Source organism: Pristiophorus japonicus, chromosome 4 (assembly GCF_044704955.1).
Source record: "Pristiophorus japonicus isolate sPriJap1 chromosome 4, sPriJap1.hap1, whole genome shotgun sequence".
NCBI lineage: Eukaryota > Metazoa > Chordata > Chondrichthyes > Pristiophoridae > Pristiophorus > Pristiophorus japonicus.
The window spans coordinates 74,910,153-74,927,379 of NC_091980.1; the positions used below are offsets into that span (position 1 = coordinate 74,910,153).

The window sequence follows — 17,227 nt, forward strand, 5'->3', positions numbered from 1 at the left end:
TCACTAATTGTTTAAGCAGCCATAAAAGGAAACAACAAACTTGCATTTATATAGCACCTTCCAGGATCTCGGGACACTCCTCAAAGCATTTCAAGGCCAATGAAGTACTTTGTAGTCACTGTTGTAATGTAGGAAATGCAGCAGTCAATTTGTGCACAGTAAGCTCCCAGAAACAGCAAAGAGATAAATGACCAGATAATCAGTTTTAGTGATTTTGGTTGAGGGATAAATGTTGGGCAAGACATGTTGGGAAGAACATTCCTGCTCTTCTTCAGATAGTGCAACCTGAGAGGGCAGGCAGGACCTCAGATTAACATCTCATCTGAAATACGGCACCTCTGACAATTTCCTTGACCCATCCGATGATCAAGGCCGGGTCAAGGATGTGTCGGAGCGGGTGCAGGACATTCTAAAAAGGGAGGGAGAATAGCCAGTTGTCGTGGTGCACATTGGTACCAACGACATAGGTTAAAAAAAGGGATGAGGTCCTACGAGACGAATTTAAGGAGCTAGGAGCTAAATTAAAAAGTAGGACTTCAAAAGTAGTAATCTCAGAATTGCTACCAGTGCCACGTGCTAGTCAGAGTAGGAATCGCAGGATAGCGCAGATTAATACGTGGCTTGAGCAGTGGTGCAGCAGGGAGGGATTCAAATTCCTGGGGCATTGGAACCAGTTCTAGGGGAGGTGGGACCAGTACAAACTGGACGGTCTGCACCTGGGCAGGACCGAAACCAATGTCCTAGGGGGAGTGTTTGCTAGTGCTGTTGGGGAGGAGTTCAACTAATATGGCAGGGGGATGGGAACCAATGCAGGGAGACAGAGGGAAACAAAAAGGAGACAAAAGCAAAAAACAGAAAGGAGATGAGGAAAAGTGGAGGGCAGAGAAACCCAAGGAAAAGAACAAAAAGGGCCACTGTACAGCAAAATTCTAAAAGGACAAAAGGTGTTAAAAAAACAAGCCTGAAGGCTTTGTGTCTTAATGCAAAGAGTATCTGTAATAAGGTGGATGAATTAACTGTGCAAATAGATATTAACAAATATGATGTGATTGGGATTACAGAGACGTGGCTCCAGGATGATCAGGGCTGGGAACTCAACATCCAGGGGTATTCAACATTCAGGAATGATAGAATAAAAGGAAAAGGAGGTGGGGTAGCATTGCTGGTTAAGGAGGAGATTAATGCAATAGTTAGGAAGGACATTAGCTTGGATGATGTGGAATCTATATGGGTAGAGCTGCAGAACACCAAAGGGCAAAAAACGTTAGTGGGAGTTGTGTACAGACCTCCAAACAGTGGTAGTGATGTTGGGGAAGGCATCAAACAGGAAATATGGGGTGCATGCAATAAAGGTACAGCAGTTATCATGGGTGACTTTAATATGCATATAGATTGGGCTAACCAAACTGGAAGCAATACGGTGGAGGAGGATTTCCTGGAGTGCATAAGGGATGGTTTTCTAGACCAATATGTCGAGGAACCAACTAAGGGGGAGGCCATCTTAGACTGGGTGTTGTGTAATGGGAGAGGATTAATTAGCAATCTCGTTGTGCGAGGCCCCTTGGGGAAGAGTGACCATAATATGGTAGAATTCTGCATTAGGATGGAGAATGAAACGGTTAATTCAGAGACCATGGTCCAGAACTTAAAGAAGGCTAACTTTGAAGGAATGAGGCGTGAATTGGCTAGGATAGATTGGCGAATGATACTTAAGGGGTTGATTGTGGATGGGCAATGGCAGACATTTAGAGACCGCATGAATGAACTACAACAATTGTACATTCCTGTCTGGCGTAAAAATAAAAAAGGGAAGGTGGCTCAACCGTGGCTATCAAGGGAAATCAGGGATAGTATTAAAGCCAAGGAAGTGGCATACAAATTGGCCAGAAATAGCAGCGAATCCGGGACTGGGAGAAATTTAGAACTCAGCAGAGGAGGACAAAGGGTTTGATTAGGGCAGGGAAAATGGAGTACGAGATGAAGCTTGCAGGGAACATTAAGACGGATTGCAAAAGTTTCTATAGATATGTAAAGAGAAAAAGGTTAGTAAAGACAAATGTAGGTCCCCTGCAGTCAGAATCAGGGGAAGTCATAACGGGGAACAAAGAAATGGCGGACCAATTGAACAAGTACTTTGGTTCGGTATTCACAAAGGAGGACACAAACAACCTTCTGGATATAAAAGGGGTCGGAGGGTCTAGTAAGGAGGAGGAACTGAGGGAAATCCTTATTAGTTGGGAAATTGTGTTGGGGAAATTGATGGGATTGAAGGCCGATAAATCCCCAGGGCCTGATGGACTGCATCCCAGAGTACTTAAGGAGGTGGCCTTGGAAATAGCGGATGCATTGACAGTCATTTTCCAACATTCCATAGACTCTGGATCAGTTCTTATCGAGTGGAGGGTAGCCAATGTAACCCCACTTTTTAAAAAAGGAGGGTGAGAGAAAACAGGGAATTATAGACCGGTCAGCCTGACATCGGTAGTGGGTAAAATGATGGAATCAATTATTAAGGTTGTCATAGCAGCGCATTTGGAAAGAGGTGACATGATAGGTCCAAGTCAGCATGGATTTGTGAAAGGGAAATCATGCTTGACAAATCTTCTGGAATTCTTTGAGGATGTTTCCAGTAGAGTGGACAAGGGAGAACCAGTTGATGTGGTGCATTTGGACTTTCAGAAGGCTTTCGACAAGGTCCCACACAAGAGATTAATGAGCAAAGTTAAAGCACATGGGATTGGGGTAGCATGCTGGGTCGAGGATGACACTAAGTTGGGTGGCAGTGTGAGCTGCGAGGAGGATGCTATGAGGCTGCAGAGCGACTTGGATAGGTTAGGTGAGTGGGCAAATGCATGGTAGATGAAGTATAATGTGGATAAATGTGAGGTTATCCACTTTGGTGGTAAAAACAGAGAGACAGACTATTATCTGAATGGTGACAGATTAGGAAAATGGGAGGTGCAACGAGACCTGGGTGTCATGGTACATCAGTCATTGAAGGTTGGCATGCAGGTACAGCAGGCGGTTAAGAAAGCAAATGGCATGTTGGCCTTCATAGCGAGGGGATTTGAGCACAGGGGCAGGGAGGTATTGCTACAGTTGTACGGGGCCTTGGTGAGGCCACACCTGGAGTATTGTGTACAGTTTTGGTCTCCTAACCTGAGGAAGGACATTCTTGCTATTGAGGGAGTGCAGCAAAGGTTCACCAGACTGATTCCCGGGATGGCGGGACTGACCTATCAAGAAAGACTGGATCAACTGGGCTTGTATTCACTGGAGTTCAGAAGAATGAGAGGGGACCTCATAGAAACGTTTAAAATTCTTATGGGTTTAGACAGGTTAGATGCAGGAAGAATGTTCCCAATGTTGGGGAAGTCCAGAACCAGGGGTCACAGTCTAAGGATAAGGGGTAAGCCATTTAGGACCGAGATGAGGAGAAACTTCTTCACCCAGAGAGTGGTGAACCTGTGGAATTCTCTACCCCAGAAAGTTGTTGAGGCCAATTCACTAAATATATTCAAAAAGAGTGAGATGAAGTCCTTACTACTAGGGGGATCAAGGTGTATGGCAAGAAAGCAGAAATGGGGTACTGAAGTTGCATGTTCAGCCATGAACTCATTGAATGGTGGTGCAGGCTAGAAGGGCCGAATGGCCTACTCCTGCACCTATTTTCTATGTTTCTAATTCAGCACCCCCTCACTATTGAACTGAAGTGTCAGCTGAGATAATGGTCTTAAATCTCTGGAGTGGGGCTTGATCCCATGACCTTCTGATTCGGAGGCAAGTGCACTACCACTGATCCAGGATGATGCCGAAATGAATAAATAGTTCTAACCAGCAATTAAATAGTTGCATGAAAAATAAGAGTACAGAAGGACACGGGGAGTGAGCAGCAGAGCGGGACTACAATGGGTAGATCGTGGACAAAAACAGGATTATAGCTTTGGGCCAAATGATCAGATTCTGATTTGAATTCTGAGATACTATATTTAGCAACTTGAGCTATTAATCATTGTAAACCGTCGGGTATGTGGAAGCATGTCCTGAAGAACTGATTTCTAAAGGTTTACTCCAATTAAACTTGTTCATACTCCATCACTCATCCCAATGGGTCAATTACAGTATCATATTGGAATTTTATTTGGTTCTGATGAACACTAATGGAATGTGAGGGAGAAGTGGATAGAGGAGAGGGATGTGGTCTGTGGATGGGGAGGGGGAAGGAGAGTGTGCTGTGTGTGGTCTGTGGGGGGAGGGAGTGTGGTGTGTGGGGGGAAGGGGAGCGTGTTGTGTGTGGTCTGTGGGGGTGGGGGGGGTGGAGGGAGTGTGCTGTATGTGGTCTGTAAAGGTGGGGGTGTGTGAATGGAGAAAGGAGTGTGCTGTGCATGGCATGGAGAGGTGCCTGTATTGAGTAGGCCAGTTGGTGAAAAGATTTACTTGGAAGGTAACCTTGCCCAATTCAAGTAAAACACTAATATTGATCCAAGATTCAAACTCCTCTGAACATGTTGTTGGAAGTCAACCAGAAAGCAACTTTTTTGAAGTCTGACTTGTATGTTTTATTTTTTTAAATTGTACTACCTGTATAATTTATTCTTTAGCGAATGTCATCCTCTTCTTGGGTTATTCCTGTGATATTGTGTGACAGCCATTAAGAAGCATATGATAATACTCGGGGGTGACTTCCTACATATTTATTATTGACTTATTTTGCTTTCAGCCCCCCCTCTCCAACAAGGCAATGCATAACCTATAATTGTGCTCTCCATTGAATAGTCAGATAAGAGTTGGGAGCACCCATAGCGAGAATCATCCTGACAGGTTTGTAGCTTAGCTGCACCAAGGTATATTACATAGGGGTGAGGATGTTGTGAGATGCTGAACCTCTGTACTGTGATGTGGAGTTGTGGTTTACGCCATGACCTTCTTTGCACTGAGTATCCAGTCAGACCCATGCCACAGTGGGTATGTGCCAAGCATGGCAAAAGGGCCACCCACAGATAGGGACAATAAAAAAAAATATCAAATGCTATGTCCATCACGTACCATCTTGTTCAGGAGAATTCAAGATTTCTGCCTGTTGGGCCATTTAGTTGTATACTGTAGAACCCGGAGGCTGGATATAATCTATATATTCCCATTCATTTTTTATATTTTGCACATTGCTGCCCCTGAGAGATTTTGGGTGTTCTGAGTTGGGCTATATTCAACGATGAGGTAACGATGCTAAACAAAGACCTTCACAATTCTCCAGGCTTACACAATTTACACAAAACTGCAAGTAGGACCAAGTTGCGTGGGCTTTGAGAGCCAGATTACCAGAGCTCAGCCTGGGCATCCCTGTCCTAGTTGATGGTTCACAGGGACATTTACTGGTTTGGCTCTGCCCCTTAGGCTCCAGAGGTATGTGATATGAAGAATTGTTGGAGGGGTGAATGATAACTAGGATGGTTCTAGCCCCCTCATACAAAGAAACAAATAGAAATATGGGACTGAATCAGGCTTCAGGAGGGAGGGACCCTGGTACGCTGGACATGAATTTGACAGCATCGATATTTGTTCATTCACCCGAATCCTTTCTGACCTCTTGAGAATAGAGAACCTGTGAGTGAATTGATGATGTTGTGCGTGGCCTGCCCTGTGTACCGTCACTTCTGGAGATTGGTTTGCGAAATCGTGTGGAAAATGCTGATTGAAGCTAACCGTACCCAGCAGAGTGAGGTGACCCCTGCTGCTGTTTCTCTGTAGGCTGATCCTTCCGTATGAACGCTACCTCAAAGGGGAGGAGCACAAACCACTGCCGCCAGCCAAGCCACGCAAGCACACTACAAGCACGTCTGAGGACTCGGAGAAAGAAGTAAAAACTAAAAATGGGGAGCTGAACTTGAAAGTGAAAAAAGGTCAAGAATTAACACTCATATTAGAGAAAGAGGTGAGATTCCCCTCATTCCACTGGATACCAATTTACAGTCTGGTTGTAGTACAGTATACAGTGCTACTCTGGTTTCTGAAATACCGTGCAATGGACCTTGATGCAATTTACATTTTTTTTAATAAGGCATTATTTTTCCACACTTCTAGAGTTGAACCGGTCGGTGAAACACAGTGCCACTCTGGCTTCTGAAATAGTGTGTAATAGATATTATGGCAATTTGATTTTTTTTTTGTACAGCATTATTTCCCCCTCACTTTCTCTTCTATAGACAATCACACCATTCTTGTTTGGTATGATAGTTAGATCATGTGTTCTCAGATCATGTCTAATATTGCTGCATAACCCTCTGCTAAGAGCTTTATGAGAATCTCTGGGAAGAGTGGTGTAAATTATTGTATGGTGTGATATTGCCACCCTTGGCTCAGTGGGAGCTCTCTCGCCTCGAAGTCAGAAGGTTGTGGGTTCAAGCCCCACTCTAGCAACTTGAGTACTGAGGGAGTGCTGCACTGTAGGAGGTTCTGTCTTTTGGATTGGACGTTAAACCAAGGCCCCGTCTGCCCTTTTGGGTGAATGTAAAAGATCCCATGGCGTCGTTTCTAAAAAGTACAGGGGAGTTCTCCCCTCTTCTCTCTTGGCCAATGTTTATCCCTCAACCAATACCTAAAACAGATTATTTGGTCATTAGCTTATTGCTGTTTGTGGGATCTTGCAGTGTGCAAATTGGCTGCTGCATTTGCTACATTCCACCTCAAAAGTACTTAATTGGCAGTAAAGCACTTTGGGACATACTGAGATCGTGAGAGATGCGATATAGTTGCCAGTTTTTCTGTAAAATCAAGAAGCTTCCCTCACTCAAGGTGGAAAAAGTGCTTGTGGCCTGGGCTTGGCACATTCCCATATCACACAGCTTGGATCATTAGCAAAGCATCTTTTCCAGAGGGACTCACAGCGGCCTGCGAATCCAGGAATTCTGCTGCAGTTTTGCCCAACAGGTGCTCTCAACCTTTGTGCTGATTTACAATTGAGACAGAATGATATATTGCAGCCCAGTTATTTAAAATAGGGAGCTGGACCTGCGGGCATTTGATATGTTCCTTTTTCCTTGTGCCAACTATGAACAGTATTGTAAATGCATTTAAATTACAAACTGACATCAGGGCAATCCCCATTGTCCAGGTACAGAACCTGAGAATGTTGTATTTTTAGTTTATTTATTTTGAGTTTCCTTTTATTTATTTTCCTTTCCAAATTCGGTACCTTCCCATCAGCAAGCAGATGGAGTTGGCCATCTGCTCCTAGTCCTCCAGCAATGCTGTTGTAACATTGACCACAAGGGGTGCATTATATATAAAAATTACAGCACAGAAACCAGTCCGTGTTCTTGTTTAGTCCTAATCCCATGTGTCTGCTCTGTTCCGGTCTCCCTTTAGTCTCCTTTCCTTCAACCACCAGCCTAACCTATTCTTAAACGTTGGCATTGTCTCTGCTTCAATTGCAAGCACAGCCGGTAGTGATTCCCTGCCGATTTGTTCTCTTTGCTGGAAAGTGCTTCCCTTTTGACTCCATGGTGACATGGCTGAGATTGGGAATGTGCTGTGAGGAAAATCAGACATAAATCTCCATTCTACTAATATTTATTGATAGAACCGAATCGGTAGTATGCGCGGCCACCTGTTGCATGTATTTGTAAAGTTCCCAAGCTGGAAGAAAGAGCAGCACGTGTCAAAGCACTGCTAATGATGGGACTGAGTGCAGCAATTTTCTCTCCAGTATGGGTGGATGGTTGGCAGTCAAATTGCTGACACGGTGCAAGAAACTGTCCAGCTGCAATGCCAAATTGTAAAAATAATGGAGCCTTTTAGGGCCTTCCTAAATTTACAAGAAAATTATTGATAAGGAATTGGGCTTGTAAATAACAATGTAAATAGCAATGTATGCTTCTTGTTATAGGCACCTGATCTGCATGCGGAGAGTTAATACATAAAGTAACAGGGAAGATAAATGATGGTTTAGCATTCTTAAATTTGGGAAACAAAATCGGAATTTGTCAACTAGCTTTTGAATCCTAGCCCCTCCCTCCTCCCCATAAAATAAATTATACCGAGTCAATGGGTAAATTCACCAAGTGGTATGTAGTACCAAGCAACAGTGTCCCAGGTGTGATCACATCTGTGCTGAGTTAGCTCTTTTCAGCTGGTCAGTGGTGGTGGTGGCACTAAAATTAGCCTCCATGTCTGTGGATTCCTGCTCTGGATTGCTATCCAGTTAACCTCAGCTGGAAAGAGCACAGTTGTGAAAATTGACTGGATCAGGATTGGATTCCACTCTAACGTCTCCACAGTTAAGCACACTGGCGACACTCTCAGATGGTGAAGAGACCATTTGGGCGAGATGCTGCAGCATCTGTTACTGTTTATGGAACCGTGCTGTAGTGACAGTGCCTGGGGTAGAAAATTGGAGAGGGCCGGTGGAAATAAGCTGAAGAGAGTGAAATAGGGTAGAAAATAAAACCATTCTCTCTTCCCTTTTCAGGGTCGTCTAGCAAGCGCTGAAAGATGCCAGGGAAAAAGCCAAAGGCCGCTCACTGCTCAACATGTAGGTACTCAGGGCAACCCCCAAGACAAACACATACAAACTCTAAAATGTAAAAACCAAGACGACGGTGCATTGATGGCAGAGGAATATTCCAGAAGCAAGGCGTATCCTCCTACAGGACTAGAAAAGGATGAGAAGCCAGAGAATAAAATAAAATACCAGGAAAATCGAGAGTGCCCACATGCAGGAAAAAAACAGAAATCCTCCCTGCACCCTCAGGACTTGTCCAGTGGCCCCAGTGTTAAACAAAGTCTTCACATTGGTACAGAGGGCAGTAAGTCCATCTTTCCGTCTGCAATGTTCCAGCACCTTAACTCTGGTATACTGAACTTCCAGCTGCCTGAAGGTGTTTCGCCTCTTGATGTTCTCAAAAGCAGACTGGGCTTGACTGCATCCAAAGATGTATCCAGACCTACTTTGCACAGGACACTCAAGGTAGAACGATCACAGAGCATCACACTGGATAGTCAGATGATCAAAGTATATAGCAAAACTCTGGTTGACAGTGAAACACAAAATGTTGCTGGACTTAGTCGAGAAGACTCTGAAGGTGTTCCTCAATCAGCAACAAAGCTTGGTATTGGACAAGTGAATGGAATTCGACTGGTGAAAGAGAAGACATCTCCATTACCCTTGTTAAGTAACTCGAGTTCTGACAAACATGTTGCAGATTCCAAGGGAGAACACAAAGCTAACCCAAGGCCAGTGGTATTTGAGGGGCTACTTGTAGGTAGTGACAATGGAGCTACATTGAGTTGCCCAATGAAGGGGGGTTTGGTAGAGGAAGGCTTGAATTTAAGCAAGTCCATGGACAGCAGCTATATGTATGATCTTAAAGGACAACTGTGTGAGATTTTACCTCAGAATTTATCCAATAAACAGTCACCACTACAGAGCGAGCCTTCAATACAGTATAGGGAACAGTCCTCTCCACTAAACCTCAGCAAGTCGAGTAGGTGTTCTCCAGGAAAGAGACCTGCAGATTTCATGGATGCACCAGTCTGTGTGTCACATAAGAGCGTCCCTCTTTATCTACTTCCTCCATCTTTGCAAAACCTTTGTGAGAACAGGGAAAGCCATAAAAAAATTGAACAGCCGACCAAGAAGCTGAGACTGGATTCCTTTTGCACAGAGGTGAGTGACCGGAGAAGGGAATCTACTCATTCAGATCATAGCTCTGGTGTAGAGTCACTTAGTTCATCATCCCTGAGCTTAGGTTCTGGAGTTATGTGTGATGATCTACCCACAGATTTAAGTCTACCAAAATATCCTAAAACCCAGAAGCCAGATTATACTTCGACCAGTTCTGTGAGCCCTCAAGACAAGAAAGCAAGATTGAACTCTGAGACAGCAGGCAAGCATCCTACAGATCTATCCCAGTTGTCTTCCTTATCTGCTGTCCCTGAGACTACTACAGCAGACAGCACCCAAAGGTCTCCAGCACAAAATGGCCTTCATGCAGCGTTTGGAACAACCCTAATTTTAGACCGAACAAAGAACTGTCACGAGGAGCTCCAAAAAAGCTCTATAGACGGACACTTTCCATCAAGTAGCATGATATCGGCTGAGCAAACACTTCGTGCGCACTGTCTGGATGAGTCGAGAAAAGAGGCTGAAGAGCCATCTGGAAGGAAATCACTTGTCTCTCGCTTAGACAAAGTCAGTCAAGAAGAAAAGCCTGAAAGAGACCAAGAATCAAATCTGTCCAATCATCAGGCCTTATCCTCAATGAGTCAAGCAGACAACAAGAAAGGAACGCTGTCAAGCCCCTATCTCCTTGGTGGCTATCACCCAGAACTTCAGAATATGGCAGAAAAATTTGGAGCACACTTTCACCTAGTTGACTTGAATAAAAATTCCACGAAGACACGCAAGTCTGATCCAGTAATGGTGCCCGTATTAACCCCAGGCCTTTCTGCTTCACCTGTGATGGTTCCTGGCTCTGTGCAACATCGACAGCTTCTTGCTTCCCATTCACAGCAAATGTATAACCGCCTCCTGCGAACTTCAATGCTACCTAACTTGCCTTATGATGAGGTGGTAATGCGCAGACTGTCTAACAGCCCATCAGCATTCTCTCCCTCCCACCTTTCTACAGTTTACCCTGAAAAGCGAATGTGAATGAATGGCTTTGTTCGTTAAGTTAAAGATGGAAAAGATAATTGCTCATGGATCTACAGACACTGTATTTCAGCTTATCAAAATGCAAGGTTGCACCTGCACTAACTTTTTTGCCTTTTGAGTGTGTGAGACTATGTGCTGTTAGTTATTTTCTCCCCTCCGAACTCCCCAAGTCTCTCTAAGCAACACATCAACTATGCCTGAGAGGGAGGAACTCGAGCTGCCTCTAGACCCTTGTCTACACCACTCTGAACTAGTAGCGATGAGCTACATGCGAAAAGCTTGGTGACAATGATGCATCCTGATTTGTTTTTCTCTCCTCTCATTGTGTAGAGAGGGTGGGGAGACCCTTTGGACTCCTCACAGCTCCTGCTGTGACATGGCTGAGAGTAGTGGAGTGGTATAAGCCAAGCCTGGTTGCATTGAAGCGTGTCAGAAGTGGAGGGCAAGTGGCCATTTCAGGGGCGACCACTCTGGCTACTATTTGCCATTCTCATCAAGACAGTTGGTCTTTTCTTTGAGCAGGAAGCGCTTCCTTTTAAAGGAGAAACTAAAACACTCAGAACTGGAATGATGCCACTGTTTAATTCTCATTCAGAATATCTCTGAGAAAAATGGGACTTGTGCTCAGGGAGGGTTTTATATAATAAACTGCTGATACAGGCTGATCCCAATAGACTTATAAAAGGTAACTTAACTTTGATATTTGACTTCTACCTGTCCTGGTCTTGAATGCTAGGGGGGAATGCAAAAGGCTCACATTTGTCACGGCTCCACTGGAGGACCTAGCTATATGTGAATAATGGACAAATCTTCTGAAAGATACTGTGAAGTAACAATGTTATAGTCCAAGGTGCTACATGAGGATTTGTGAGAATAGGAGCCCCCCCACCCCTCTTAAGAACTCCAGCCCTTTTGTTTGCCCTTGATTCTTTCCAACTTAAACAAAAACTCGGGACATGGGTTTTCTGTTCAGTTGGCATGCCTGCTATTGCACACATTTGACTACTAAATACTGTGGAACTCTGATGAGGTCAACTCCGATTTGCCAAAGAAGAATACTTGACCTTAACCAGAAACTGATCTTATCAGGGATGCTTCTCCAATTCTGTACATCATTTGCCTCGTCTAGTTTCCTTTTCATATTGATTGTACATGTGCGGACACCTTACGGATGTTTCTTAATGAAAGCATGTTTCTTTCTGATGGTTTGCCTAGGCTATTTTTCAAAGTTTAAAAAATGTGCTTTTTCTTTTAAAACCAATACTCTTGCTTCCAGAATATATCTAGATTGTGTGCAGATAATGTTGAATCTTTTACAGCACTCGCTTAATGTATTGATGTACCAGAATATATGAAAAACAAAATATGAAACTGGTCCATAGCATTAAAAAAAAATACTATTTCTATTTGTAAAGAGACCTCAGGACTTGACTTGCAAGACAGAAAGTGCACCGGGTCAGTTTGGGGGGGTATAACCAAGAAGCAACGCAGAGTCTTGTTACTTCCACAGCAGTAATGTTTTTATACCAAGGTGATTTGATTGCACCTCTTGGGACTATTTAAAACCATAATTGCTTTGAACATCGATTCAATGATTGTTGAAGCATTCGACACCACTTCCCTCATTCTGAATTGGCCCTGTGTAATTTCTGTTTTGACAGATTTATATTTCCATTTAAGCCAATGCAGCCACTTTAAATAACTTTACTTTCTAAATGTTAGTAGTATTTCCAGTACTGAATTTAGTTTAGTGTAATGTAATCCCTTTATACTCTGGCAATGGAGGTACAATAATGATTCCCTCAGGTACTTGCAGATCATTGCACCTATTGATATGATCACAACACAGCAGTTCATCATCATCTCCATTGCCAGAAAGTCCTGCCTACCTGGCACTGAGGTATCTACGGTTACTGTATTTCCAAATGGTTATGGTGACCTAAAAGAGGATGCAGGCAGACTTCTGCAATACAGTTGTCTTATTTGATTAAATATATTTGAATTTACCTTCAGCTTGTTGGGAAAGAAACAGCTGATTAAGAAGCTGTGCAAATGAGCTGGAAGATAATTTTGAAGTTCAGCCTTTTCAGACCAACAAAATGGATGTACTCTGGAGGTCTTGGAAAGAGAAAACCAACGGGGAGGTTATGTACATAAGGAACTGCTCACCTACATCTCTGCCATCCTACCCAGACATCTCCAGTTACCAGTACTGTATGTATAGCTGAAAATAGCCAGCTATACTGTGTGGATCTTGTTTGACCAACCCTGTCGTGTTAAAAGACTTGAGGGATCAAAGCTAATAATTTAAACTATAGACTTTACTCTCATATATATAAATGACACTAGAATCTCCCCAGCAAGATGTTAGTGGCTGCAGATCATGTTAGTCCTCCAGCTTTTTCCAGAATTTCTGTTGTTGACTCTTGCAAAGATTTCAAGTGTACATAATTGTGAACACTCTTAAGAGTTCATTAGATGTGTTACCCAGTTACAAACTTGGGCTGAGATTCAGAAAAGGAAAACCACCTTGAAATGGTCACTAACACTTTCATATTTATTTTGCAATAACTTTTCCGGAGTATTTTTTAAAAAGTTAACTGTATTCTTTGTTGAGTGGTTAAATTTTCGCTACCTGATTTAGGAATCCTTTCTGTTGAATAATCACTGATTTAACTTTTAGATTGACCGTTGTTTTTTTAAGAAAAAAAAGTTTTGAAACGGTCATGTTTTTATTTCTCAGTCATTCCTGTGATCCAACCATCCTCCTTCCTTTCAATCCCAAGCAGAGGAGAAAAATAACCCCAATGGGGTAGAGAAAGTTAGAGCCCTTTGCAGAATAAAGGATTCCGCACTAGAATCCTGGTTATCATCAAAAAGCACTAATAGATACAATTTGAAAGCTCAGCTCCGAATGTTGCCAACACCCATTGGAATAGTCGGCCAGGCTGGCTAATGTCCGCATTCGTGTGTTGGGTTTGATGCTCCACATCTTAACCCTTTCCCCTGCAAATTTTCACACATTCATCATTATTATTTTCAACAGGAATTCCCTATTGTTTTGAGGTGCTTTGGGTTGGAAAAGACATTCTTATAATATTCTCGGGCAGATGTAGGTCAGGAATAGACCGTGTTTCTTTTGAACTTCTTGTATCACACTTAAGTCACTGAGCTGTTAGCTGTAAGGGTAGAAATGTCATGCCTTTGAAAAACTCAGCAGGTAACTCTTCAAATTTAGCAGACTACACATTCTCATGCTCATCAATCTGAGCAACGGATCTCCATATAAGAACATAAGAAATAGGAGCAGTTATAGGCCATTTGGCCCCTCGAGCCTGCTCCGCCATTCAATAAGATCATAGCTGATCTGATCATGGACTCAGCTCCACTTCCCTGCCCGCTCCCCATAACCCTTTATTCCCTTATCGCTCAAAAATCTGTCTATCTCTGCCTTAAATATATTCAATGACCTAACCTCCACAGCTCTCTGGGGCAGAGAATTCCACAGATTTACAACCCTCTGAGAGAAGAAATTTCTCCTCATCTCAGTTTTAAATGGGCGGCCCCTTATTCTAAGACTATGTCCCCTAATTTTAGTTTCCCCTATGAGTGGAAATATCCTCTCTGCATTCACCTTGTCGAGCCCCCTCATTATCTTATAAGTTTCAATAAGATCACCTCTCATTCTTTTGAACTCCAATGTGTATAGACCCAACCTACTCAACCTATCCTCATAAGTCAACCCCCTCATCTCCGGAATCAACCTTGTGAACCTTTTCTGAACAGCCTCCAATGCAAGTATATCCTTCCTTAAATATGGAAACCAAAACTGTATGCAGTACTCCAGGTGTGGCCTCACCAATACCCTGTACAGTTGTAGCAGGACTTCTCTGCTTTTATACTCCATCCCCCTTGCAATAAAGGCCAACATTCCATTTGCCTTCCTGATTACCTGCTGTACCTGCATACTAACTTTTTGTGTTCATGCACAAGGACCCCCCAGGTCTCTCTGTACTGTAGCACTTTGCAATTTTTCTCCATTTGAATTATAATTTGCTTTTCTATTATTTCTGCCAAAGCGGATAACCTCACATTTTCCCACATTATACTCCATGTGCCAGTTTTTCGCCCACTCACTTAGCCTGTTTATATCCCTTTGCAGATTTTTTGTGTCCTCCTCACAATTTGCTTTCCCACCCATCTTTGTATCATCAGTAAACTTGGCTATATTACACTTGGTCCCTTCATCCGTCATTAATATACATTGTAAATAGTTGAGGACTCTGTGGCACCCCACTAGTCACTGTTTGCCAACTGGAAAATTACCCAATTATCCCAACTCTCTTCTGTTAGTTAGCCAATCCTCTATCCATGTTCATATATTACCCCCATCCCCATGAACTTTTATTGTGTGCAGTAACCTCTTATGTGCACCTTATCGAATACCTTCTGGAAATCCAAATACACCACATCCACTGGTTCCCCTTATCGACCCTGCTCGTTACTTCCTCAAAGAACTCCAGCAAATTTGTCAAACATGATTTCCCTTTCATAAAACCATGCTGACTCTGCTTGATTGAACCATGCTTTTCCAAGTGTCTTAAATTTGTTTGATCACCTGATGGTTAACCTGAGAATGGCCCCATAACTAATCTCTTAAACCCTGCCCTGTTCTCAAATTAATCTTTTGTCCTTTTGAGGGCTAGCTTAGTTTTCTTGTTCCCCCAATGCCACCTCATGTTCCCCAATGCCACCTTCTTCAGATAGAACAAGCAGATCTCTGTGTGACAGTGTAACTTGTTCATTCAAATTTAGGCAGAGCATACTGGCCAATACTCTCTTGGTGTTACATACTTAACTTAAGCATTGTAGGTGGCTGTTGCTTGAGCACCTTGTTGAGAGCACAGTTGGAATAACCTTGACTCTTATTTTATCATAAAGTATGTTGTAGTTAAGTATGTACGCCCTGCAGCCTTGCATAGTGGTATGGAAAATTGTTGTAATAAAGGAATGTATCTATTCGGCTACTGAGTGTTGGACAATAAATCTGTAATTCATTGTACCACGTGCAGGAAGCATAATAAGGGAGAGGAACTTTGAGTATTTACAATAACGTGCTACCTTTTGTACAAGCATGGCCTGTAGGATGAAAAAGAGTTGTCTGCATTACCGTCTGTGTGATAATCATACCTTTCCAAATCATCATTCACTTGTGACATTTCGTAAATAAAAACTATACAGTTTACTTTTTGCATGCAAGTATGCTACAAACTGCCAGATGCTGTAGACACAAGAATTGCCTCTACACATCTACCTGTGCCCAAGTATGTGTGTATGTGTTATTAAAGGCACATTTCTGAATTTACAAGACAATAATGCACATAGTTTATAAACCATGTACAAGTCCCAACCTATGGCCAGATACTCAGTCATTCAAATTGCTGCTGCATTTGACAGCTGGCGGTATGCCTCCCAATACTCCATCAGAAATGTAGATGAACATTCTATTATTTGAAGAGTGATCAACTCAATTTAATTGAATATAGTCAAACCCAATCTCGTCCTATCCAAACCAACCACGGTTTTTTGCAAAGAATATTTGCTCTGAAGAAATGTAATAATTTTGCTAATATAAGGTTTTTCTTGCTTGTCCTACCTCATCCTTCCTGAATCTAACCTTGTCATTTTAATCAGTCAGGAATGTAGCAGCCTAATGGCAGCAGCTTTCAGTAAAGTGCTTTGAATATGCCCTGTATGAGTTTGTCCAAGACCAGTATATAATCTTGCTAAAATCTATTTGCATCTCTCTGTTGAAGATGCTGGTCCACTGCATGTTACATGGCTGATGGGCATTATAACATTTGTGTCCTATCCCTGTGATCTCAAGCACAACATGCTGACTAGCATTTAGATCACTGGCTTGGGTGCTCAGTATGATGACTTCTATCAGTGAAACAGTATACTACTTCAGGAAGTGAACCCTGAGCACGTTGTGCATCAGGTGAGCTCTGTTAGATTTCTATAAAGTTAGAAATCACATCAGTCCAGTCTTTTTGATTTCTTCCCCTCCATCCCTCCCCCCCTCCCTCCCTCCGTCCCCCCTTCCCTCCCCCCTCCCTCCTTTCCCCCCCTCCCTCCTTTCCCCCCCTCCCTCCCTCCTTTCCCCCCCTCCCTCCCTCCTTTCCCCCCCTCCCTCCCTCCTTTCCCCCCCTCCCTCCCTCCTTTCCCCCCCCTCCCTCCCTCCTTTCCCCCCCCTCCCTCCCTCCTTTCCCCCCCCTCCCTCCCTCCTTTCCCCCTCCCTCCCTCCTTTCCCCCACCCTCCTCCCTCCCTCCTTTCCCCCACCCCCCTCCCTCCCTCCTTTCCCCCACCCCCCTCCCTCCCTCCTTTCCCCCCCCTCCCTCCTCCCTCCCTCCTTTCCCCCCCCTCCCTCCTCCCTCCCTCCTTTCCTCCCCTCCCTCCCTCCTTTCCCCCCCTCCCTCCTTTCCCCCCCCTCCCTCCTTTCCCCCCCCTCCCTCCTTTCCCCCCCTCCCTCCTTTCTCCCCCCCTCCCTCCTTTCTCCCTCCCTCCCTCCT

General features: G+C 43.6%; 1 protein-coding gene across 1 annotated transcript in view; it reads left to right on the forward strand.

Moving 5' to 3' along the window:
* LOC139262461 (AT-rich interactive domain-containing protein 5B-like) overlaps positions 1–16,877 on the forward strand; it is a 132,441-nt gene extending 115,564 nt beyond the window's left edge. The window contains exons 10-11 of the mRNA XM_070877646.1: positions 5,749–5,932; positions 8,468–16,877. Coding sequence (XP_070733747.1) covers positions 5,749–5,932; positions 8,468–10,651 — 2,368 coding nt within the window. The 3' untranslated portion in view covers positions 10,652–16,877. The remainder of the gene's footprint in view (positions 1–5,748; positions 5,933–8,467) is intronic.
* Positions 16,878–17,227: the final 350 nt, after the last annotated feature.